The 26,403-nt window shown below is 37.2% G+C and overlaps 1 protein-coding gene across 16 annotated transcripts in view; it reads right to left on the bottom strand.

Annotated features, from left to right (window-relative positions):
• LOC106083424 (patronin) overlaps window positions 1–26,403 on the bottom strand; it is a 49,276-nt gene that overhangs the window by 18,827 nt on the left and 4,046 nt on the right. For 11 of the 16 annotated variants that reach the window (XM_013246396.2, XM_013246406.2, XM_013246399.2 and 8 more), the window contains exons 2-17: window positions 19,301–19,612; window positions 18,412–18,636; window positions 16,765–17,015; window positions 16,595–16,695; window positions 12,332–12,481; window positions 7,656–7,799; window positions 6,363–6,497; window positions 6,028–6,090; window positions 5,810–5,950; window positions 4,045–4,177; window positions 3,596–3,822; window positions 3,387–3,529; window positions 2,927–3,034; window positions 2,190–2,336; window positions 598–1,806; window positions 9–536 (exon numbers count right to left, since the gene is read on the bottom strand). In XM_013246396.2, coding sequence (XP_013101850.2) covers window positions 9–536; window positions 598–1,806; window positions 2,190–2,336; window positions 2,927–3,034; window positions 3,387–3,529; window positions 3,596–3,822; window positions 4,045–4,177; window positions 5,810–5,950; window positions 6,028–6,090; window positions 6,363–6,497; window positions 7,656–7,799; window positions 12,332–12,481; window positions 16,595–16,695; window positions 16,765–17,015; window positions 18,412–18,636; window positions 19,301–19,612 — 4,017 coding nt within the window. The remainder of the gene's footprint in view (window positions 1–8; window positions 537–597; window positions 1,807–2,189; window positions 2,337–2,926; window positions 3,035–3,386; window positions 3,530–3,595; window positions 3,823–4,044; window positions 4,178–5,809; window positions 5,951–6,027; window positions 6,091–6,362; window positions 6,498–7,655; window positions 7,800–12,331; window positions 12,482–16,594; window positions 16,696–16,764; window positions 17,016–18,411; window positions 18,637–19,300; window positions 19,613–26,403) is intronic. The other 5 variants (XM_013246403.2, XM_013246413.2, XM_013246412.2 and 2 more) reach the window with 3 other exon arrangements.

The following is a 26,403-nucleotide window of genomic DNA, read 5'->3' as shown; positions in this document are numbered from 1 at the left end:
CATCTTACCGGATCTAAATTGGTTGTATCTGTGCCTATTACCAAAGCTTTGCTTTTCGTGCTATCCCTATTATTCCCTAATGGAGTACTACTGCTGCTTACATGTGTAGGCGATGTGGAAGCTATCGAAGGCGGAGGAGTTTGTGGTTGGTTATTGTGCGACGACGATATATTTGAAAAGTTTTTGTTATCACCGGCGGACATAACCTGACTTAGTTGTATGGGACTGTCGGTGTACTTGTTGTAGGTGGCCTTATTGATATCCATTGAAGTGGATTTTGGACTGCCACTATCGCTATAGTTCAACTGATGAACTTTTGGCCTAAATTTCGGTTCGACTACTTCCTTATCTCCATAGTCATTCGAGCTGGAGTCGGCACTATGTTGTATTTGGTGATCTACACTGTCTAAGCTCTTCTCTTTTTTGGGCGAACGTTTGGAACGTAGAGGTGGTTTGGGTTTTTTTGGCTGATCATCATCGAAAGATATGTAGAAGCCCTTTTCAACGCTGTTATTCTTTTCAGCAGAACGAGGATCCTGCGTTGAATGCGTCAAAAAAGTGAGAATTTATGGAAATACTTGAATTCGATGCACTCACCTGGAAGCTATGTGGATGGAGTTGTGGACGTTGTGGTGAAGGAATTCTATAGGTCAAATTTCCACTAGTTATATTTAGTTTTTGGGACATCATATCGTGGGGCTGACCACCGCCACCACCACCGTAATCGTCATAAATGTTGTCGCGCTCATCGCGTTGGTAGTGTTGTTGTTGCGCATTGCTGTGATGTATGGGAAAACTGTATTCCGATAGGCCAGTGGACTGCATTTTCTCAATGACATTGCGCTCGATCTCATCAATATCATCCTCATCACCAATAAAGCAAATACTCTGCGGTGCCATGACATCCTCGGGTGGCGTGGGGGCCGACGAAGCCTTTGGCATAACATTTGGCGATCTTGCCTCCCTAAGGTTGGTCATCGATTGCTGCCTTTGTACCCCATTATTGGACATACGCTGGCTGTGAACCGGAGATGAGTGAACAGGATACATTTGCTGCATGTGTTGGCCACCATCACCATTCTGATGAATCGAGGAACGGTGTTGCAGCGGCATATGGTTGTCCTGTTGAGGACTGCCCCAGCTGGGACCACCATCCTCGGATTTTTGTGATCGTCTCTGCCAGGCATTGACGTCCACCATTTGCATGGGATCGAAGGAGGGCTGGGCCCAAGTTCGCCTTTGCGTGGGTGGATAGACCTGTTGCTGCTGCTGCGGCGGTGGAGGCTCATGCCCATAATAGTTATTCGGCTGTGGTGACATATTTGGCTCACGACCATGCATTGACTGGGGCGGAGGATAATCATCGTAAATACTTTGTCGCGGAATGTATGGTTGCTGGTGAGATGGGGGTGGCGGATGGTGCGATTGTGTTTGGGGCCCTTGATTATTATAGGGCTGACCCCCACCACCTCCAACAAAGTTGTGATTGCTGGAGTTGTTGTAAGGCACTGCATTGCTGTCGCTGTAATGCGAATGCATGGCATTGTATTGGGACTGTGGCACCATCGATGGTTGTTGACTATACAGATTGTAGGGGGGTGTTGCATCGTTCATATACTGCACTGGCATTGTTTGCATCTGCTGATAGGGATCCCTGCTGGGTGGACGGGACCCATAGGGATTGATGCCTCCTGCATTGAATGACTGCGGCAAATGTGGCGAGGAACCAAAATTTTGTTGCTGTTGCAGAGGTCTGGTTGGATACGGATCGGCTAAATGCTGTTGTGAACCAAAGTTCTGATGTTGCTGATTGGGTATAACAATAACAGATAATTAAAAAAAAAGCAAAAACTTTAAGCTGCCTTAAAAGCCAGTCTGTTTTTAAATTTTGTTTTAGAAAGCTGTAGCATAGTTAATTTTAGAACAAATAGAAACAAAAAAGTAACGAACGTAACAACATTTTCTTTGCCAAAACTTGAACAACATGTGTGTTTGTGTGTGGGGGGATTTCCAAACGTTCATGTTTATTAGATGTGTGATACCACAGTTGGGTGGGTGTACTGATTGTATGTATTGTGCGCTTTGATATGTTTTTTGGTTTCTTATTTGATCTCATTTTGATTTTCATTTTTTTTTTTTGGAAATTCATTTTCAAGAGTTGGTGCAGTGATGTGCAGAATGATGTTTACCTGATTCAACATATTCGCAATCTGTTGGGCCTGCAGGAGCTGTTGGGCTTGCATTTGTTGGGCCTGTATCTGATTTTGTTGGGTAGCAAGTCTTTGTATATCCTGTTGGATATCTTGTAGGTTCATATTCATAATAGCGATGCTTTGCTGTATGATTCAATGGATGGTAAAGGATTGTAGTAGTAGTAGGTTGGTACAGTTAATATAAAAAATGCATGGTTATACACGAATATGGATATATGGGAATATACAGTTACATATAGGTCTGTCTGGCTACTGATCTGACGGATTATAACAACACAATACATAAAACAAAAATACAAATTAAACATAGTTTATATATTTAATCTAGGATTCATTATGAATTTTGTCTAAAAATCTATAAAACTGGAAAAACCCAAAGCTATTTACTCTAGACTCGACTGGACACGACTTCATCTACATGTTGCCAGGCTTACTAGCCTTGCCTCAGATATGTTTTCTTATTACATACTAACACAAAGTACAACATACATAGTAGTGGCTAAGTGAATTTTGATACACTAACAACACTGGTGTTTAATGGAATTCGCAAATTGGCCATTTTGGCTTCCCAACTTAGCACACAACAATTTTTTTCAATTCCATTATGTTTTAGTATGGTGAGAGCCACACAAAGTTACATTGTTAGCTATAGTGCATTTGTAGTTATTCTTTCCTTCACCATGTTATCCCTTGTTATACATTTACCAATTTACCTGATACTTATCCAATTCGTTGGGATCAATATCAGAAGTACGTTTCGAATCATTGCTCATTGTTTCCCATTTCATGTAGTCTTCAGCCATTAAATCGTCCTGGTTCAACTAGAAAGAGTAAGAAGGGGAATACAGTCTGGGTAAAATATCTCATAAAAAGCAAAAAAAAAAAATTCAACAAAAAACTTCAGAAAAATACATGAAATCTTTATTTCAATCGATAGTACGGTCCATACAGTTTAATTTTTGAAGATTATTTCATGTTCTTTTCTTTCCCTTTCGATTTTCTTATTTTCATTGACGATCTATTGGGTCAGACTTCGAATCCAGTCTACGTATTTGTTTTTACTTCCACTTTAAATGTCATTACGATCATATTTCAAACGTATTGGCGATGTTTGTATGCCCACCCATCTTATATTGAAAGTTGTAGATCAACAAAGTTCCATAAATATCTTACCTTTTCCTGATATCTATTCAAAGCCATTTCAATTCTTCTTTTGTCTTGTTCAATCATGCGTCTTCGCTCCTCCAATTTCATGCGTATATTAGAGAGTTTATAAGCACTTTCCTGTGATCGTGTATCATCATCGATGTAGGGATCTAAAAACAAATAAACGAAAAATAAAAAAAATATATTTTTTTTAATAGAAAACTCCTCAATCTTACCTCCTCCTCCTCCCATGTTATTTGCCCAATTTGGAGGCTTGATATTCATGCTGGCATTTGAGGATTTTCGTGTTAGTGTTGCATTGGGATCACGTTCTCTTGGATCATCGGTCATTTCGGGACTATTTGAATGTTGCTTTGGCTGAACACCAGCCGAACTGTTGGCATGTGTTAAAGTTCCATTATTTTTTGGTTGGGTTATGGCAGCAAGACTGACATTGTCGCAACTGAAAAGGCAAAAAGATATGAAAAACATATAAAAATAATCAAATAAAGTAATTGCACAAAAAATCCTCACAAACAAGTTTTGATTAATACTTGTTTTGCAAAACAACTCCCAACACCTCAGAGAATGTTGTTCTGAATAACACTTATTTGCAGCCGAAATATCCTGTGCCCTATTTGCCTCACTTATACATACTACATATTTGCCTCATTTTATTACTCACCTTGGTTGTCTTTTGAGTGGCTGCTGCTTTTCTGTGTCGTGATCTTGTTTTTCAGAACCAGAATCAGTGTCATAACCCAATTGTAGAGTTCCACGAGCATCAGCTATGGAAGAACGGACAGGAACGACATGTTCTGTAAAAGATTATTAACGCATTATTATTTTTTTTATTCATATTTGACGGATGTATGGTACACAGAAAAAAATATAACGAAATGTTTTCAATTGAAAATTTAATTGAAAATAAAAATGTTTTCAATTAAAAAAATTATTGAATCAATCATTTATTAATTGAATACGTTTTTTTTCAATGGCGATCGTGATGGAAATTTTAAACAATTTTCAATTAAAAAATTAATTGATTAAATTTTTTTTTTCAATTAAATCAGAATTTCTTTTTCAATTACGATCGTGATTGAAATTTTCGAAAATTGCAATTAAAACATTAGTATATTCAATCAATTTTTTATTTGAATTAAAAAAAAAATTATATTACATAACATTTTTTTCTATTTGTCGCTCGATTATTTCGCCAATTCATTGAAAAAAGCCGATTTTATAAAGGGAAAACAGCTGTTTTCATTGAATTGGCCAACGAATCGAATGACAAAATGAAAAAAAGTTTAATGGTATAGGCCGTAAGGCCTTTCAATCATTTTACAATTTGAATTGAATTTTTAAGACCCAACAGCACTTTTGTGACAGTCCGTTTCAAAGATTTGATAAATACTTTCTATATAGAAGACAAAAAACCCCCACAAACAGCAACAAAATGGTCATTTGCCAACCGATTTTTTCCGCAGGAAGGACTTTTTTATGACTTTCGACATTACTGGTGAATTTCATGGAAATTGGTCGAGATTTAGATATAGCTCTCATATATATTAATATCGCCCGATTTTCACTCCTAGAGCCACTGCAAACGCATTTATTGACCAATCTTCCCAAAACTTTGTACAACGATTTTCTCTTGCACAATGTCTGTAAAGTTTTTTCGAAATCGGTTCAGATTTAGATATAGCTCCCATATATATGTTCCTACGATTTGCAGTAATATTGCAATAAAATGGTCTCTTGTTAACAGATTCGATATTTGGCAGGATGCATTTTCTCTTGACTCTCGACATTACTGGTGAATTTCATGGAAATTGGTTCAGATTTAGATATAGCTCTCATATATATATCGCCCGATTTTAACTTTTAATATCACAGCAAGCGCATTTATTGACCTATGTTGCCAAAATTTTGCAAAACGCTTTCCTCGACGACTGCCACAGTATCTGAGAAGTTTGCTCTAAATCGGTTCGGAATTAGATATAGCTCCCATATATATGTTATGTTCGTCAGATTTTAAGTAATTTGCAATAATGTTGTCATTTGTCAACCGTAGTTATTACAGCTTGAACATATTTGCTCGCCGAGGTCCATCAAAATTGGATATAGCTTCCACATTGTACTTATAGGGTAGGTGTAGGGTATTATATAGTCGGCACCGACCAACTTTTGCCCTTCCTTACTGGTTTTTATTTACCACTATACTTTTCGATTGTGAAACTGTCGAAGGCGAATAAGTTACAGAATACCATGAAATGTGAAACTCGCTTTGGAATATGACTGCTGTCGACTTTCGCCTTCGATAACGGAAATAAGGGTGATTATCGATTTTTTTCAACTTTTTTTTTTTTTTTTTTTTTTTGTAAAATCATCAGGTTTTCATTTAGCAATTATCTTTGCGACACAGAGCAAAACTTGTATTATAAAATTACCTATTGTTGTATTGGAGAGTTTACGTTCCCGATCCCCTCGATCGAAACGATCAATGGCATTCAGTTGATCTTGAGATCCACCAAAGTTCTCAATTGTCAGCTGAGAGTCTTCGCTAGAGGAATTGCGGCGTGAGCGACGTCCTTTGCAGAAAAAAAGAAGTTTTATGGAAGACAATGAAAAACCAAGCGATGATTTATGTTTAAAAGAGAATACATACCTGCATAGCTGGGCCTTCGATGTTGGTCCCAATTGCTAGGGCGACCGGCTGGTACATTATCACCTACAGCATAGAAAAAGTGTAACAATACAGTAGTGTCATACTATCACAAAAATCGAAATGAAATCCTCAAAGTTACATATAAAGATTTTTTTTGCAAAACCGCTACAAAAAAATCTAAAATTTTTTTTATCTTTAAATCAAATCTTCTAATTTATTAACATATATGATAAGTAAGGGGTGAAGGTAGGTGATATATTTATGTATGAACTCGCATGTATGATAGTGTATTGGTGTATAAATGTGTGTATAAATGCTGTAGAATTTTGACAAACCTCTTTCATCTGCCTTGGTTTCGGTATTCGACTTCTCTTTTGCTTGTCTTAAACGGGCGGGCATTAGGGGATCCTGTTGTTGCATATGCATGGTAGAGAGTGTGGTTACACCACGTGATTTGTGCACAACAAATGCTAAATGATGACATAATAAATTGAGGGTGAATAAAAGGTGAGTTAACAGAAAAAGAAAAAAATATATAAAAAAACAAAACTTAGAAGCTTGTGTGTGTACTTAAAAGTTCTCGGGGCATTATCAATTTGTGTGACTTTGAAATTTGAAGAACACAAAGACAATAATTTACTCCCAGAATTGTCATTGTATCCAATTAGCTTAACGAGGCAAACTACTCCCCATGCGAAAAAAAAACTGAGATTTCTGTGCAAATGCAATGTCAATGTTTTTTACTGAATTTTTCATAGCATATAGACACCATTGATAGGTGCTTGAAACACTTTTTGTTAGAGGTGGATAATGGTCCAGAAATGGATACATGTTTTTGAGAAGCACATACCGGCTGAAGGAAACCGCAAATAGTGCCACAGATATTAAAACGGTACTTAGAAACTAAATGAACCGAAAGCAATCAGTGTTCTAAAAAATAGTTTTCAGTTCTGAAAACGTAGTGGCAACTCTGTACTGTATAGTAAGGCACAAGTTTATTGTATCGTATAGCAGTCAGTTTCATGCAATAATAAACTATCAGATTATCTCAAACATCTCAATATCAGATTATCTCAAATCAAGTCGATTTGGGCCATAGTGCAAACATGGTTGTATATACTTTAAAAAATTAGGGCAACCGTAGCTCAGGGGTTCAAATCCGAGAGCATCAGGAAACAAATTACCGGCGGTTTTCTCTCCTAGCGCTGGCGTCACTTGTGCGATATTTACTTCAGTTAATCAACCTTCTTTTTTTTGTACAGTCCGAACGGCTTGCCGCATAGCGACACCACTAAGAGAAGTTTACAACCTTACAAAGAGGTGTCGCTGTGCGGCAAGCCGTTTGGAATCGGCAATAAAAAGGGAGCTCTTATCAAACTTGTATACGACAGCACTCATTAATATGAGAGAATTATTCCCGCTGTTCCTAAATGGGATATTCGTTAGCAAATTTGCATATATTCTTTAAAAGACTTGGACTAGAGCTGCCTTTAGTTTTTTTTTTTTGCTTGTAACCATATATGTATATTTTTAAATTGAACTTTTAAGTCTTAAACTAAAATAAATTAATAGCAAAAAAATTAATTATTTAATGGGATCAAAAAACAAAACAAAGAGTAAATAATTACCTTCATTGTCGAAATGAGTATTATTGGCCATAATATGAGAATCGAGTTGTGATGGTGTTTGTTGTAGTTGTTGTTGTTTTTGGAGGTGGTGGATGGATGCTGCTGATTTATGCGAAAAGCCACTCGCCGTATTTGTAAAAGTTACTAAAAATTGAAAATAATAATTTAAGAAAAGAAAACATAAACAAAATTTTCATTTGGGGGTTGATTTGTTTTTCTTTTGCTTTTTATAAATGCAGCACTATACTGTGAGTGGGGCCATGGTGTTGTTGGTGATGTGGTGTGCAGACAAAAACGAAGTACGTGTGTGTGTGTGTGTGTCTGTTTTGGCAAGTGTGCTGTGTGTCTTGTGGGGCTTTGTTGATATTTGTCAAGGTTTTTAGCCAATCTTTGCTAAGGAAAGGAAGCTGGTTTTTAATTGAAGACTTTTTCCACTTTAAGCTTCTTTCAAAAAGCAAGCCTTTCCCAGGGCCTTTTAAAATTATATGGTTATATGTTAAACTGAGAGCTTAAGCAGTAGCTAAATGTTAAAGAAACACACACATATATAAAAAAGGGTGGTATAAGAGGAAAAACTAATCGAATTTCTTCATTCATAAAAATGAGTGGCTTTTATTAAAAAAAGCAACAAAAACAAAAAAAAACGTTTTAGTAAGAACAATCATCAAAACCAAACTCGTAGTAAAGGGATAACAAACTTAATTTGAATAAATAATTATAATTTTTCTCATACAGTCGAAACCACTTAACTGTTATATATTTTATTTAACTTTTCTTTAATATTTATTGATTTTGAGTATATTGATCTTGGATTTGGATTCAAAATTATAGCTTGTATAGTTTTATATATAGATTTAAACCCTGAATTATCGCTATTGCATAGCTAAGTAGAAATCTGCTAACTGTGTCAAATTTCAGCGAAATCGGTTTATAAATACGGCTTTTATGGAAATAGTACGCCAAATAGGAAGATCGCTCCATATGGGGGCTATGTTGTTGTAGCAGTGTGCTGCACACTGAAGCGGCAGCCCTTGCCGATGAAGGACTCCATCTGGTTAATCCGGTACGTACAACCGGCTACCATGGGATTAATGTGGGGGCTATATTTAGATATAGACCCATTTGGACTATATTCTGCACTGATGTCGACGATCTCAATACAAATCATTGTGCTAAATTTCATCGAAATGGGGTTATAAATGTGGCTTTTACGCGCTTATGACATTTAATCGGGAGATCGGTATAAATAAGAGCTATATCAAGTTATAGTCCGGTATAGCCCATCTTCAATTTACGTACCTATACACATGGGCTCAAATCATAAAACAGCGGCAAAAGGTCAACTTTTCAAAATGAGATTTTTTTTCAATGTTCTAATTGAACTTGCTTTAGAACAACCTGGAGAGTAAGAATCACAAGTATTTTATAATTACAATGGCAACTCTGATTATTAGCTGAACAGCTGATAATGTTTACAAAATTTAAACAAAGCAGCAAACAAAACTGAAATTTCAAGTATTTCGTTGGTTATATATATATTCTTTTAAGGAGTTTGAATTTCAAACACTTTTTTATATGGATTCTAATGGTTTTGATAGTTGTTGATGTTTTTTTTTGTAAAAATTTAAAAATGTTTTCCATTTATTTGGAGTAGAACTAGAAATGTTAACATTTGTTACTGATAATTCCCACTGTTTATTGTTCGTGTGAGTGTCTAGTTTTGAAAATTGCAAATTTTTCCCATGAACATTTCACTCGGGAACCAATTCAAGTTTAAGCTCAAAGATCAGGGGCCTCCTTTTTATAGCCGAGTACGAACGGCGTGCCGCAGTGCGACAACTCTTTGGGGAGAAGTTTCACATGGCATAGTACGTCACAAATGTTACCTGCATTTGGAGGAGAAAACCTACGTTGAAAATTTTTTATGATGCTCTCGCCAGGGTAATGCTCTCTGATGCTCTCGCCAGGGTAGTCAACGAACATAAGCGGAATATGGGGCTGGAACACTTGGAGCAATATAACTTAGGCACTGGTTTAGGCAAGCCAGGACCTCAGTCACTTTTGGCGACGTAACCGTGACTGATCCAAAGGGATGCGCCAGCTTGTTCAACCGAGAGTGACAGGGCAGGGATGAGAGCCATTCTTCGTATCCTCGGTCTCCAAGTCAATGGACAGCCATGTCATCTGTGGCGCCAAATCATCCAAAAAGTTGGGCCCCGAAGGAATCTCTAAACTGATACTGATGAATCTGGATCTAATTTGAGTTGAGTACCTTACTACTGTCCTCAACCTGTCTTTGAACACTCTTATAGTTCGCGATGTCTGAAAAATGGACAGAGTGATCCCGCTACTGAAGACTGGAAAGCACTCGAATTTGAAGGAGTCGTACAGACCGATCTCCCTTCTCTCACCAGTAGCCAAGGTAGATCTACATGATCTTGAGCGTGAGGTTCAGCGCTACAAGAGAGGCATACAGGCACGGTAGAAAATGCAGAAAATAGCTACCGGGTTAACGTATTCCTTGAAGAACGACCGCCTCTCGTTGCACCTAAAGAAATTGGCCTCCCAAGGCAAACCGGAGTAGTTCTTTCTCAATTACGATCCGGCAAGGATTGATGCCGACGTGAAAGATGTATGTCCCGATTGTGGCCAAGGACCACACGACACACGTCACCTGTTTAACTTGCCCAGCCAGACCCACTCGACTCAGACCCAGATCACTCTGGATGCACCCCATCCTAGTCGTAGAGTTCCTGGATTTGGACACCCAACAGAATCAAGCGGACGAAAGGAGGGGGAAGTCAATTTCTTCAGGTGCTATGGGAAGCGGTCGTTCTCCAAGAACTACATTCACCCGTAAGCTATTTACCGCATCTGCTACCGTGTCTGCATGAATGTTGTCTAGACCTGGTTGATATGCCGCTTGATCTAGAGGTTCACTCTTCACTCTAGATCAATGTAGATCTACCTTAAGGCTTCTGGGCGGTGGATACCTATTCACGAGATGATTTGGGTGGTCTCTGCGTGTTCGTAAGTATGTATTGGTCGAGTAAGTAAATTGGTCCTGTAGACCCAGTTAAATACCTTCGGACACCATTTTGGGCCTACTGCATCGTCTACATAGTGCCCACCATCCGTGAAACTTCTTGGTGAGCACACGATTGTGACACTTTCTGTTCAGATCGCTTATAGGTAGCTTAAATTATCTTCAATAAATAATCGTTGCATAAAAATCGATATTATCGATATATCATTAAATTATATAAAAAAAATGATGCATTTAAAAAAAAATCTATTACCGTCACAACTACAGAAATGGGAAGGGACTCTTTGAAATCTATGATTGTTTATCGATTAATCCTGGCTCAAATCGAATTAAACAATAATGGACTGTACATATAAAAAAAAAAAAATAAATTATATATTCCCCCTTATTCCGGTTGGAGATGGCGTAGTCAAATGTTGAAATTTTTACAAAATGGTCTTATGGTTCGCCTCCGACAGCGACAATAAGGGTGAATATATTTATTTGCCGTGTTTACTTGTAGGGCATGTGTAATCGACTGCATATCATGTGATATCGCATGATAACGATAACTATCCAGCACAAATTTGCAATGGTAAACTACATATGCTGTCTTATTTTAGTACTATAATAGAAAATTACGATTAAGTGGGTATTATTATCTGTTATCGCATGATATCGATAACTATCTACTACAACTATGCACTTGAATCCTGTCCAAAATTTCGGACTTGCTATGGATAGGACTAAAATGAACACGGCAATTGAACTTCTAACTTGCCCTAGATGCAATCAAAGCAGATGACCATACTTTTAATCGAATTACTTTTCACTATTATCGTTTTATTACAATTTCTATACTTTTCAAACTAAAATTTGGTTAACTAAAAAGTAAATCATTTAACCGTACAAGGCCAAAGTGAAAGAATATCGGTTAAGGGCCAAGGGGATTTCAGTTATGGGGATTCGACTGTTTTTGTTTTAGTATTTAGTAAGGCATAGAAAAGTGTATGTATGTTGTTGTGGTTATTATTATGTTGTTTATGTTTGCTTAGGCACCATATAAAAATGCCTTAAAATATGGGTCAACAATGACTATCAGTTAGGATGTTGGTTGTTTGTCTATGATTAGATGAGTGGAGGAGGCAACGTGATGAATTAATGGTTCAATGGACTAAAAATCAACAACTTAAGAGTTTTCACAATCGAATAGAAATAGAAACAACAGCAACAAAAAACACATGCACAAATGTTGTATAGGTGGTACTAGAAATAATGAATCAAAACAAAGCTTCAAATGGAACAAATGAATGAAAGAGTGAAAACAAAAGTTTTGTTTTGATCTTATGATGACTGTTGAGATGAATGGTTTGTGGCTTATGTCAATGGGAGAGGTGGAGGAGGAGTTGAAACTTCCCTTTCTCTCTGCCACTGCTTTAAAGTATAAGATGTGATGCTTTTGTTAGATATAAAAGAAAAGAAACCAGTTAACTGAATGAAAAAAAACAAACTCGCAACATAATTTTAAACATACATACGCACATACAAGGAAATAACAAAACTCATAACAAAAAAAGTAACAAATGAGCGTAAGGAAAGAAAGGAAAACAAAAAACACAATTTAACAAAATTTCTTTTTGTTTATAATGACCTTGAAACTGAGGTCGTGTTGTTGGCGAGCTAGACGCTTGATCTAATTCGCTTCTTAGATCTGGTATTGGTATCACTGTGGGCATGGTTAAACCACGACGATGATATATTCCATGTTCATTGGCACCTGCATTTTGTTTGGCGATGATCTCTGTTGTTTTTGTTTTTCATTAGGTAATTTTTTTGAATATTGCAAATTTTTTTTTATTTTTTGTAGATGTTGTTGTTTACATTTTAGAGGCAATTTTGTTTTGTTTTGTTTGTTTTTTTTTAATATTTTTGAAATGCAAACAGAAACAGCAAGAGAAAGAAAGATAAAAGAAAAACAGTTAAGTATTAATATAAAGAGTTGTTGACAAATGTTGTTGTTGTTTTTTTTTTGTTTTTTATTGATCTTAAACGCCTATATGTTGATGTTTTTTCGGTAACTTTATATTTTTTTTTTGATATTTTTAATAACAAAACAAAATTCCAAACCAAGGACAAAAACACAACATACACAAATACTCATACATACATATGACTGTCTGGTGGGACTGTATGCATGTCGCTTTGTTGGACAACATCAAATTTTGTGGGGCACAAGGAAATGTGAAAGGACACAAATTATTTGGAAGAGTGGACATTTACATATAACACAAAAAAACAATGGACAAGGTAGGGGTCCGCTAGCCTTAATTTTATAACTGCAACCACTCATCGTTGTACCTCAATTTATGTAAAGATATAGTTGAAGAGATTTTTTTAATTTTGCTTTTCAAATTTCATTGTAATGGAAAATTTCATATTTCGAGACATCCTTCAAAAAGCTGAGGAAAATGGTCTACCCGTAAATCCAACTAAAACAAAAGTTGCTCAAGGCTTTCTGATCGCCATTCACTTAAAAATATCCACAAGCGATCCATTGATCCAAGCACTTTACTATGTACTTCCGATTTTATATCAGTATTGCCTAGTAATGCCAAATGATGGCCGTAGGGTTGGTAGACAATGTCATACGACTTCTAACATTATGTTCAAAAAAGCTCGAAAAGAGAGAGAGAGATGTTTAATTTTCAGTCGTCTGTATGTGCAAGAGAAAATAATACAGGCGACATGTAACGAAGATAAAATTTCAGTTTAAAATAATGTGAGAACGCATTCTATCCAATAGGTTTGGAACCATTATTCTAGGTTAGGACATCCCATATCTTTACAGAGCGTTTTCTATCCTTGTAGTACTCTTATTGTAGGATTGCCATGGCAAGTTTTCAATAAATGACGCAACTCAGTAAATACAACTATTGTGAATTGCACATTATATACCTTAGTGCAGAGGTAAGCCTGTCCACCTATGACGCTGAACGCCTGCGTTCGAATCATGGCGAGACAATCAGAAAAAATTTTCAGCGGTGGTTTTCCCCTCTGAGACATCCCATCCCTTTTGAGACATCCCAAAAGTACTATGCAGTCTAATTTTATTTTTCCTCTTTACATTGCGTTTTCTACTCTTGTATCATATCAGCCAACTCAGTAAATACAACTATTGTGAATTGCACATTATATACCGTAGTGCAGAGGTAAGCATGTCCGCCTATGACGCTGAACGCCTGCGTTCGAATCCTGGCGAGAAAATCAGAAAAAATTATTAGCGGTGGTTTTCCGCTCTGAGACATCCCATCCCTTTTGAGACATCTCAAAAGTACTATGCAGACTAATTTTATTTTTCCTCTTTACAGTGTGTTTACTACCCTTGCTTCATGCTTCATTGTAGGATTGCCATGGCATGTTTTCAATAAATGAGCCAACTCAGTAAATACAACTATTGTGAATTGCACAATATACACCGTAGCGAAGAGGTTAGCATGTTCGCCTATGACGCTGAACGCTTGTGTTCGAAACCATGGCGACGTATTTGAAATGTATTTATTGTACCAAACTTGACATTGAATAATGCTTAAAAATTATGGAAAGGCGTCAAAATAATTACTTATTGTTTTCTACAAATGTAACGGTATGATTTTAACATTTTAACTAGTGTGGGCAACTGAAAAATTATATCTATTGTGAATTGCACAATAGAGTATACGACGGAATTAGCGAACATGGCATTGATGTAGTGTTACTAGATTTTAAAGAAAAATAGGAAAAAAACGAAGGAGAGATGTCTAATAACACAGGCAAGATGAAACGGAGTTATTTATTAACATTTGAGTTTCAAAGTCTATACATTGCTTTGCCTTTGGAAATAAGTGAATGAAATTTCACATAGAGGGATATGAAGCCCCAATACTAGATCTATATTAAAAGTAAAAGCATGGTACAATTAAGAAGTAGGGTCATTAACATATCAACTAAAATCTACCCCCAACAAAACTACCTTGAGTGACAAATGCCGTAAATTGAAATGTCGAAGTGGTATTAGAAATAAACTTGGTATTACACCTTATTTTTTTGAAATGTATTTTATATTTGTATTTTTATCGTTATAACACTGTTTTGTTGCTTATGTGTGAAATATCGGATCAAATAGAACATGTTTTTAACATTTTAGAAAAAAATCACAGCTGTGCCATCAAGCCCTTGACATTTACATTTACTGCAAAATCAAAACAAGAATAAAAAAAATGGACTCAGCTCTTCGCATGACCTCACCTTATAAGTGCATCACGCAGTAAAAGCGTTTTCTATTCTTGTAGTACGTCTACTTTTATGACTGCCATAGTATGAGTTTGGCCAACTCAAGCAATATATCTATTGTGAATTGCACAGTGAATAAATGTGTTCAGAATTAATTTATTTACGGCACCAACGTTGCATTGAAATAGTGCCGGGAGATTTTAAAAAGCGTCGTAATCCTAAAAGATGTGAATAAATTGTGAGGCTTTTTAAAATCTCCGGCACTAATTCAATGCAACGTTGGTGCAATAAATAAATTAATTCTAAACACTTTGTTTATTGTGCAATTCACAATAGATATATTGCTTCAGTTGACTAAACTCATACCATGACAATCCTAGAAGTGGACGTACTACACGCTTGAAAAACAGTTGTACTGTACAGTGCTGTATTTGTTAAAAACATACACAGTGTATTAAACTAAAGAAATACCGTTACATTACCCTTACTCTTTTCAACCTAACCTAACAAAAATGCTTTAAAAAAATGAGAAATAATGTGCTAAAGAGAGTCTGTCAGCAAAGCAAAGCATAAAACTGCTGGAGTCAACATTAAAGGTACAAACTAAAATCAAGCCCACGATAAAGGATAAGTTCAGTCAAAATTTTTGTAAAATCACTGAATATTGACATCTATAGCTTTGAATTCGAAAAGAGAATAAGATTTACCAAGATATTCTCTTTCAGATAACATTGGTACATAATATTACCTGCTCGATTCTGACACTGAATATCACCTAATCTCTTATATGGTTACAAGGTATCTTGCGAAAACAAATGAGGAAGTATTCCATAGGGATATATCAAACGATCGGTTTACGCATTTGTTGGCATTCAAATCTATTATACAAATCTCTTCAACTATTATTTTAATTTTTTATAGCAAATATTTGAGGTATTTTCTTTAAACTCTTTCTGGTTCTTAGTCTGACTTGTTATATCTTTATATATCAATTAGAAAGATAAACACATTCAATGAATAACTTAAGCTTAGTATTAGTGCTGAACAGCGAATACCCTTTTTGGAGAACTCTGAATGATATGTGTTGGTGTGTGTGTGTTTCTTTAGTTGCGGCGAAAAATTTCTTAAAAAGGCTAAAACTTATGACAAAACAAGTGGAATGAAGTGAGTGGATAATGTTGTTTTTCATTGTAAGTAAATAGTAATGGAAGAGTTGTAAGTAGCCCACAACCAAAAATTCACCACAATGTGAAGTACTTAAAAATACACATGATGACAATAATACTTGGAATAAGCGCCTAAGGGCATAACTATTGAACTAGGTGCTCTGGCTCTGAAACAACTGAGTAGTAGTAGTAGTAGAGTAGTATATGCGTTGGTGTTGTGGTCTCAAAAACAGAGTGTGGTGAAGATCAAAAACTATAAACCAATGCCAAACAAACCTTGATCATTTTCTTTTTTTAGGCAAAACAGAATATTATTTTTTTTTTGTTTGATGTTTACAAAAGCATAACGTAAAAAATTGAAAAAAAAAAAAAATAGAAGAAAACAAAAAAAATCGAAATGAAAAAAGAAAAAATCTAAAGATGAACCAAAAATCCCACGAGAATGTAGTGGAGAAATTAGTAAAAATCTTCTAACTTACCCACTGAATCCATGCCGGGATAACTAACACAATTGGCTGGATGAATTTCGAAAAGGTTGAATAAATCGGATAAAAGTATCAACAGATTTAGTTTCATTGACCTGCAAGTATACACATTTATGCTATAGTAAAAATTTCAAACAACATTCCTCTGCTCTTTCTCCACTTACCCTCTCATATAGGTGACATCTTCGGGAAGCATATGGAACACATTGTATGGCAGATATTTCTGGGAAAAATTGCTAACTAGCAAAACATTGTGTATAGAATCTTCAACAGCTGGCAAATAGTTTATGCGCACTTCTGTCCATTGCAATACTTTGGGACAGTAGTATGAAATTAAAAGTGCTAAACAAATGCCATCGCAAAGATCCTGAAAGTCTCGTACTGGAGGTATGTCCAACGTTTGTAAACGTTTACCCTGAAAAAAAGACAGTAATAAAATAAAATGGCATCAAATATAAATAAAGAAAATAACAATTAGTTTCCAACCGCCATAGGATAAAGAATTAATGTAACTTTGTTTTTCTATTTGCAATATTTAGAAACTTTATCTCCAACCCTGTAAAGTATATTAAAGCGATGTTTCCATGTCTGTTCTTTTATAAAAATTTTCAAATTTGAAATTGACTACCGCTAATATTGTTGTTGGGAAAACAACATCCAGAAATGTTGTACCTCTTTGCAATTTGCAATCATGGTATTTTTTTAGGTCTTCTATAATTCCAAATACGTTACAGAAATCAAATTTTTTTAGAACTCAACGGTAACAATGCCTTTCACAATAGTTGAATCTGTGGAGGAGGTGATTTTGAATGAATTGTGTGCAGCTGTTTAGACAAATCAGTTAATCTGTATTATCTTAAGCTAAATCTTAATAATTTTTTATTAAAGCAGACTCCAGAGGGTTTTTTCGGGATAGAACGAGGCTGATTCCTGGCGAAGGGCTTTCCTCCAGCGTAAATGTAATTATCAGGACTTTTAAACGCGAAAGGCTTTGGATTCACCAAGGGTACTAATGACAGTCTTCTGGCCTTCACATCAGCCCTTTCATTCCCATTGCGAACCGTGTAATCAGTCCCAATATGCGTGCAAAATTTCATTAAATTTGGTTTCGATTTAGATATAATACTGCCATATATATTTTTTATCCAATATGCCAATATTTCAATAGGTATGCAAAATTAAAGTCTGACTTGATTTGGAGATAAGCTTTATATATTGTAGTAAAAGCGGCACGTATACTAGGTGGTGTAGGATATTATATAGTCGTCCCCGCCCGTCTTTTGCCTTTCCTTACTGGTTTTAAGCCCAAAAATGTTTAAAACCACAATATGCATGTTTAGTTTGCGTACTTTTTGTAATATATATGCAGTTAATGTATTAGCGGACATATGCAACTGTAATTCACAATAGTAGTTTTTATTTTGAATGACACATGCAGCTGTTTTTTTTAGGTTAAATCAAACTTCACAAAACACACACATTTTCTAATTTTCAATTCAAATAAAATGAGAGATAATTGTTACAGACCAAAATCTGACTTTTTTGGACAATTTTTTGTGTATTGCGATATAATTTTAATGTGTAGCGCAAGAATAAAAAGAAATCACCCTCACATATTGCTATGAACATCTGAGTTCAAATCCTGGACGCACGCATTATCAATCTTAAGTTTGATGCCTGTTAGGGCAAAGGCCATTAATGATTGATTTATCTATCTATGTTAATTATTGTTTATCTCTCTTTCAAGATCAAAAGTTGTTTCCCCTAAATTCTTATGTTTTTTACATTTTAATTTCTAAATTTTAACTTACATTATCCTCATCCAAGGAAGCTTGCACATCTCTCTCAATGCGTTTCTTAAGGGCCGCACACGTATGCGAGACCCAAGAGAGTATAGTTTGTTCCACATTACCACTGGGCAATTGTTGATTTGCATTGCCCGATATACGTTTAATGGCATTATTAACACGTTCATTTGATGTCATTTCCTTGGCATACAACATCATTAAAGATTCGATGACGGCTATATGGGCCACCTGTTGGAGGAAATAAAAGTTAAATATTAGATATCATATTAGGAAATGTGCTTTCATTTATTTGCCACACTTTTTGTGGACCTCCATACCCTGCACAGTTGTTATGATAAGCCAGGGGGTTTTGGTTTTATCTATATTTACTTTTATACTGATTTAATTTTCAAAAAAGGTCGTTATGTGTGAATAGTTTTACATTTTTCCATAGGCATACTACATATAAGATGTGAGTCATATTGCTTTGTAAGACGAAAAAAAAATTTATATTAATTTTGCGTGCATTGTGGTCAATTACTTGGAAAATAGTTTTATGTGCTAAAGAACATTATAAGCAAATCTTTTGTAAACCTTTAGTGCAAACAAAATGATTGTGGGAAGGTAATTTCCATAAAAGTTTGCACAACAACAATTTTAGAAGATTCTAGATTCATTCGCATTAGTTGTGGGAATGTTTATATAGCCGACCTAGTAGCCTGGGAGATGTGAAAGATATCAAAATAGGGAAATTTCTCTACATAGATGGAATGACTTTGGAACATTTTTGGTTAGTTTTCACATAATTGTGCCCCTTAAAGCAGCCAGCCATTAATTAGATTCCCCATTTTCATTCTCTGACTTATCATACCAACATATTGAGCTCCTTCCGTAATCTATGACTACTACTTACTATCCTTAGAGGATTCGTTTGTATTAACACCGTCTCCGTTAAAGGCATATCCTTTGTTTCATTGACTGGAACACCTTTGCGAGCCAAGGTCTGCAGTATGGACCAATGATTAAGGCTTTGGTAATTTGGATCTGAATATAAATTCGACAGGGTCTGACAATAGAGTGTAGCATTTGCCAAGTCGACCACTATTTTCGGTTTTAATCGCTCTTGATTTTCATGATCACGATAAAATGGCTCCTTAAGATTATCCGGCACACGATTGTTGTAAGCTTTCGAGAGTAACCATTTTACGGAAGCGCGATAGCGGGCCTAGAAGACATGCAAGAAAGAATTACATATTAAAAAAAATAACAATAACGTAAATACCGCATACAATGATGGGGCAAAAGCAATTAATAATGCAACAATAATGGGATTATTATGATCATAATTATGATGATGATGATTATGTTCAACATACATGGATGTTGCTAAATTCGTAAGCCACAGAGTAGATAGACATAATAGAGTAAGTCATAAATTGAACATGAGCCAGTGAGCAGCAAGCATAATGGGAAGAATGAGTGAGTGAGTGTATGAATGAATGGTTGCTGCACTCACTGCTATAATTATTCCAGATGCAAGAAAATCCCAAAGGCAACAAACAAACGCATATTTTTAGATTCGCCAAGCAGCAGCAGCCAAAGGAAGCAAACAAAAAATCACAAAAATTTAATTTACGATGCTGCTATCTAAGGCGACCGACAGACCGACCACCTATTTATAGGGCACGCATTACCGGCCAAACAGCCAGCAAGCAGCGACAGCAGATAGCCTGCAAATCAGCTACATTTCACATTTTAGCTAATCGTTACCGCCGCCATCCGCCATCTAACGCAGAATTATGTCAGCGTTTTGGCTAAAATAAACATGCTATACTTCATCTTTGGCTAACTTTTGCGCCATGTTAATAAATAAATTGTGGGGGCTTGGTTGAATTGAGCAGCGTGGTTGAGTTGACTGTTTGTTTTGTTACCATTAAGGTGATGGCAATAATGGTGAGCGGTGGTGCACCATCACCAATACCAACTATATGAACATCAAGTGTGGTCGTTTTCAAAGGCTGACTGAACCTGTTTTAATGGCAAGTGGACATTAAAACAGGTAACGATAAACGTCAGCAGCAATGGCAGCGGCAGTTGGGCACACTTTGCAATATCATCGACTTATGAGAGAGGAGACAACAAGAGACACAAGAACAAAAGTGAAATTACCAATATTACAACAGCAACAATAGGCAGCAATATTAGGTGTAGGTTTAAAAACAGCAACCAAAAACAATTACAACAACAGCAATGTAAAAGACAACAGAGCAGAGGCGATGAAGACCAAAGGGTTGGTCTTCATCATTGGCATTAACCCTACCGACGTAGAGTAGTCTACACCTTTTCCCAGACCAAAGACAAAACTTTTCCAAAACTACGTGTGGCTTGATTTTGAACTAAGAGAAATTTTTTCAAAAATAAATCCATAAAAAATTTTTCCGATAAAGTATTAGCAAAGTGTTTTCTGAAAATCAATTATCTATTCGATTTTTTTAAATATTAAATTTTGAATAAAATTTACTATAACAAGTAAAAGCGTTCTAAGTTCGGCCGGGCCGAATCTTGGGTATCCACACCATGGATTCTGCTAAAAAAAACTTTTATTTTACATACCAAACTTCTGTCAAACCAGCAAAATTAAAGCTTCGGTTTATATGAGCGCCTTATCCGGTTATAGACCGATTTGGACATTACTTGACACAGTTGTTAGAAGTCATAAGAGAACAGTATGTGCAAAATCTCAGCCAAATCTGATAAAAATTGCGGCTTCCAGGGGCTCAAGAAGTCAAATCGAAAGATCGATTTATATGGTAGCTATATAAGGTTATACACCGATTTGAACCGTACTTGGTATAGTTGTTGGATGTCATAACAGAATGCTATGTGCAAAATTTCAGCCAAATCTAATGAAAGTTGTGGCTTCCAGAGGCTCAAGAAGTCAAATCGTGAGATCGATTTATATGGGAGCTATATCAGGTTATAGACCGATTTGAAATGTACTTGGCATAGTTGTTGGAGAGCATAACAGAACGCTATGTGCAAAATTTCAGCCAAATCGAATCAAAATTGAGGCTTCTAGGGACTCAAGAAGTCAAATCGGCAAGTCAAAAAAATTACGAATTCAAGGTGCTCAAGAAATCAAATCGGGAGATCGGTTTATATGGAAGCTATACCAGGTTATGAACCGATTTGGAAAGTACATGACACAGCTGTTGGAAGTCATTAGAGAACAATATGTGCAAAATTTCAGCCAAATCAGATAAAAATTGCGGCTTTCAGGGGCTCAAGAAGTCAAATCGGGAGATCGGTTTATATGGGAGCTATATCAGGTTATCGACCGATTTGAACCGTACTCGACGCTAGAGATCATAATTGAATGCTTTTTGCAAAATTTCAGCTAAATCGGATGAAAATTGGGGCTTCCAAGGGCTCAAGAAGTCAAATCGGGAGATCGGTTTATATGGAAACTATATCCAAATCTGAACCGATATAGCCCATTTGCAAACCCTGCATCTATATTAAGTATCTGTGCAAAATTTCAAGCGGCTTTACGCGTTCGACCTCTATCGTGATTACGACAGACGGACGGACGGACATGGCTAGATCGGATCAGAATGTCGAGAGGGTCGTACATCAATATTTCGAGGTGTTACAAACGGATTGAAAATCGGGAGGCAAAAATAGGTTATTCAAATGTTGGTGTCTTAAAGAGGTAGTGGAGAGTAGAGCTGGCAAACTATCGATAATCGCAACATTCGATAATTTCGATATTTCTAATAATAAATATCGACAATAACGATATTTATTATTGTACATTGTACAAAAGTTTAGCCCAATCGGATGAAAATTGCGACCTCTATAGGCGCAATGTATCTAAGGCTGAAGTTACATACCACGCGCAGCACTCATGCGTACTTGAGCAATCTAATGCGCGCACATGTATTCTTTTGGTTGAGTTACATACCATGAGCCTTTTGCTGGGCACGAATTGTTAACAATCAGCTTAATTTATGTCATTTCCAAAGTTAATTTCAATAAAAATTGGCAATGATGAGGTTTGATAAGATTTTAATAAACTATCGTTAGGAGAAATATCAATCGATATTCAAACTAAAAATAAAATATCGATAGTGCCATCTATATTTTGCCAGCTCTAGTGGAAAATATTTTGAATGTGGTTGAATGGATTTAAGACAATCTATAGTAACTTTTTGAGGCTCACCAACCTGTCATCAAAGCTATCAAGAAAGAAAAAGTACAAAGAAGACTGAAGCAATTTATGATAAGCTGGCTATATATAAGACGAAGTCAAAACAGTAATCAGAGAACAAGTGACACCCATAAACAAGCATCTCAAATATATTGGGTTATGGCTAAACCAGAGATGCACATTATATCATATGCACATTACTTCCATGCCCATGGGCTTATGTTCTTGTACACGTACACAGGAATGGGGAATAGTGTGTGAGACTAATGAAAAAACTGTCATTTGCCTCACAGGTTCATACTCGGCAAAGTTTCTTACGGAATCTTTTGTTTGTGTTTTGTTTTGTTTGTAAATTTGCATCTAGGGGTAGCTTTCCGTCGGAGGTATCCACGCCCCCTGGGAAAGCGGTAGCTGGACCTGGTGAGAAAGATGGACAGCCTAAAGCTCACAAAGGCAACAGTCTTCATCAAGGGATGGGGCAGTAAAGTTGCGACAGAACGCATGTTGAGATTCTATGGTAATTAAAACCAAGGTTTGGTCGTAGAGAAGTGGGAGGTTTAAAACAGGGAGGAGAAGGGTAAAGGAACTTTCCTTGTGGTTGGCATTGAACAAGTCTCCGTGGCATGTTTGGCTAAGACTAAAGGCATGGCGCAATAAGGGAGCAAGGCTGTATTTTTCAAGATTGCGAAGACTAGGATAGCCAAAAAACGTCATATTGAGACATCAGGCCGTGCAATACCAGGTGACTCAATATCGCTCAACAAACTGGGGGCTGACGACGAGACAATCGACGATTCTCTCAATATTGGGAAGACTAGGATAAGCAAAGATTCGAATACGAAAACATCAGGTAGTGCAGGGGCGAAAGACCCAACACAGCCTAACGAACAGGTACCCGACGCTGTTAGTTGTACGTCTTTTAAGTCTATTTCCCTTCATTCCGATCCATCGAACCGTGGGTCGGGTTTTGCGTGCTGATAGAGGAGCTGCACGTATCGCCCATTTTCCACAGGGCGCCACCAACAGATTGGAATATGCTTGAGTTGTTACTAATTGAGGACAGAATTAGAAATGGCTGCGACGCATTTCTCTAGATGCCCAGACGTGGCCAGCGATTCCACATTTTACTTGGATGACATTGATTTCTACCTTATACAACACAGTATCGAGACAATGTCCCATGACTGAGGACATGTAACAGAGGTAAAGAGAGTCGAGCTGTAAATTGGCTTGAAACCTACCCCGTATGCCATACGTTTGCTTGAGATAGTTTTTAGGAACTGCGTCTAGCGTTGATACGATGATTGAAACTGAGAGTTTGGGTCCGGGTCAAAATCTTAATAATCAAGCTTTGCTAATTCTGACCTTCATTAACAAAGCTTGCGGAAAGACCGAGCGGCTACAATTCAACCGAAGCTTGTACTATTCACCTTCCTGAATGGTGCCGTTCTCCGGGGAAAAAGTAACGGGACGTGATTTTTAACCAGAAACAAAGTCCTAAAAGGAACGTCGAAGATAGCATCGAAATGTAACTGAATGTCTTCTTATCTTGTTGCAACTAGAAGGTAGGGTTTGGCGACTTGGTTCGAGGACGGTGTACTGCTGATTCTCACCTAAGGATGCCTGGTCGCGAAGGTTAAGAATGCACAATCTCTGGAAAGGATCACCCCGGGTGTGGTGCTGAACGACGTACTAGTTCTAATGCCTTCACACTTATAGGTGGGGGTGTGCGTCCATCGAGGAACCTGATTTTCTCGAACCAATGGTATTCTTCTATTCTGTGGGAATTTGCGGATGCGACGTGGCGGGTATATGCGACGTGACACACTTTGTACCATAAGTATCCTGCGTTGTTAGCGGATTACACATCGTTTTCGCAGAGAAAATGCTCTGGGCTGGAGATATACACCGTTTACTGGACCTTCTGTGTGCAGCAATCGTTATTAAGTTCCTAGAAATTAGGGAGTCATGTATATTCCCGGACTTGTGAAGTGGCTTTCTTTTTGGCGGAGGTCTTTGCCATCCTGAGGGCCCCAATGACGATCGCCGGAGAGACTGCTCGATTGGGTTATCCTGGCATACCAGGGCAGTCAAGCAGCGCAGTCAAGGCTCTGGTTCTTCAATATGCGAGTTAAAGATTGATTGGGAGTTGCTAAATCCCGGGCCATTAAGCGTGCAAGAAATAAGGCGGCTGTCGAGCAAGTCAGTAATGGATGATCATGATATTGAATCAAGTAACTCACCCGCCTGTGTGAGCCCTATGGTAAGGTAGAAGTTTTTTTTCGACTAGTACTCCGCAAATTACGCGTGGTCTAATAATGTAGGTGCCAGAGTGGCCAAGGCCTTTTCGTCGAGTTTTTCACAAAAGACGACGACACTTATCCTAGGGCTGAAGATGAAGAGCATGTAACTATCGGGGTTTTCAATAAGAGAGCTACAAAAGTCTTTTTAATAAAACAAAAATGGCTGTGGTTATCAATGAAATTCTGCCAAACCAGAGCGCTGCCTGGTCATTCCAATTTAAGGTCTTTGACGACGTGCTGAAAACAGCAAGACGGAGATTTATGCATAGTTTATGATTTTTAGGAAGTGTTGGAGATGTTTGAATAACTTTTGTGGAGACACCCTGCCTCTCAGGGAGGTTAAAGGAGCTTTCTCATTGTTCATGTAGCGGCTACGGAAACTGTTTTATCCTTGATACAACATCTGATGTTCCAGGTAGAGTGGATAAAACCCTACCTGAGAAGTTTTTTGATAAAAATTACTGTACCACTATTCCTGACAGAACCGATTGAAACTAGGATATCCCTGGTAACAGAGGTTACATAGACTTCTATACGGATGGTTCAAAACTAAACGACCAGGTGGGCTTTGAGGTGTACTCTAAAGATCTAGAATTGGTCATATCGAAGAGGTTACCCGACAACTGCAGAGTGTATCAAGCAGAGATTCTTAAGGAAATGGTGGAATGGCTAAAATATAATGTCCTTACGACGATTGGCATAACTATCTTTTCAGACAGCAAGGCAGTCAATAAATCCCTGGAGAAAGTATTTCTGAACGCAAAAACCGCCCTCGACTTTCGCAGAACTCTCAACGAGATGGCTAAACAGTTCAAAATTCACCTGTTCTGAGTGCCGGGCCACAGATATCCCAGGGAATTCTAAAGCAGACAAGCTTGCGAGACTATGAACTACCTTACACACTCCAGGGAAACTGGAATCTGTGGGTATGCCTCTAGCGACATGTAAGCTAAGTTTTCAGGACCAGGCCCGAATGATAGATGGTCACAAAGAGGGGGCTGTGAGCATTCCAAAACTATGTGGCCTCATCTAGAGGTCTACTGTGTTGCTGTCATTGGCTAGAACAGATGTCTCAGTCATTGTGTCCGTCATGACAGGTCACTGTTTAATTGGAAAACATGCTGACAGACTGAAGGTTGCCAGCAACGTCTTTTGCAGAAGCTGTAGCGAAATCGAGGAAGAAGAGACTATAGAACGCCTTCTGTGTGTGTATCCCGCACTGGCAGTTCGAAGAAGTTCCACTTTAGGTTCTCATTTCTTTGAGAACCTTTTGATTTAGCGGATGTGAACATTCGCAAGTTAATGGTCTTTTTAAAGCGATCTGGATGGTTCAACGGTAGAAACTAGAAGGTGTCTTCCTTCCTCTGTTCCTGTGCTATCACAATGGACGAAAACGTCTAAGTGAGTCTAATGGCAGACTGTCACTTAAACCTAACCCAACCTGCCTCTTAGCAGATAGTGCAATGTTTAATGCTGCCAGCAATTGTATCTTCGTACGCAAAT

This window comes from Stomoxys calcitrans, chromosome 5, assembly GCF_963082655.1.
Source record: "Stomoxys calcitrans chromosome 5, idStoCalc2.1, whole genome shotgun sequence".
Taxonomy (NCBI): domain Eukaryota; kingdom Metazoa; phylum Arthropoda; class Insecta; order Diptera; family Muscidae; genus Stomoxys; species Stomoxys calcitrans.
The sequence above is the reverse complement of the archived record's forward strand: the minus strand, read 5'-3'. Positions and strand labels throughout refer to the sequence as shown.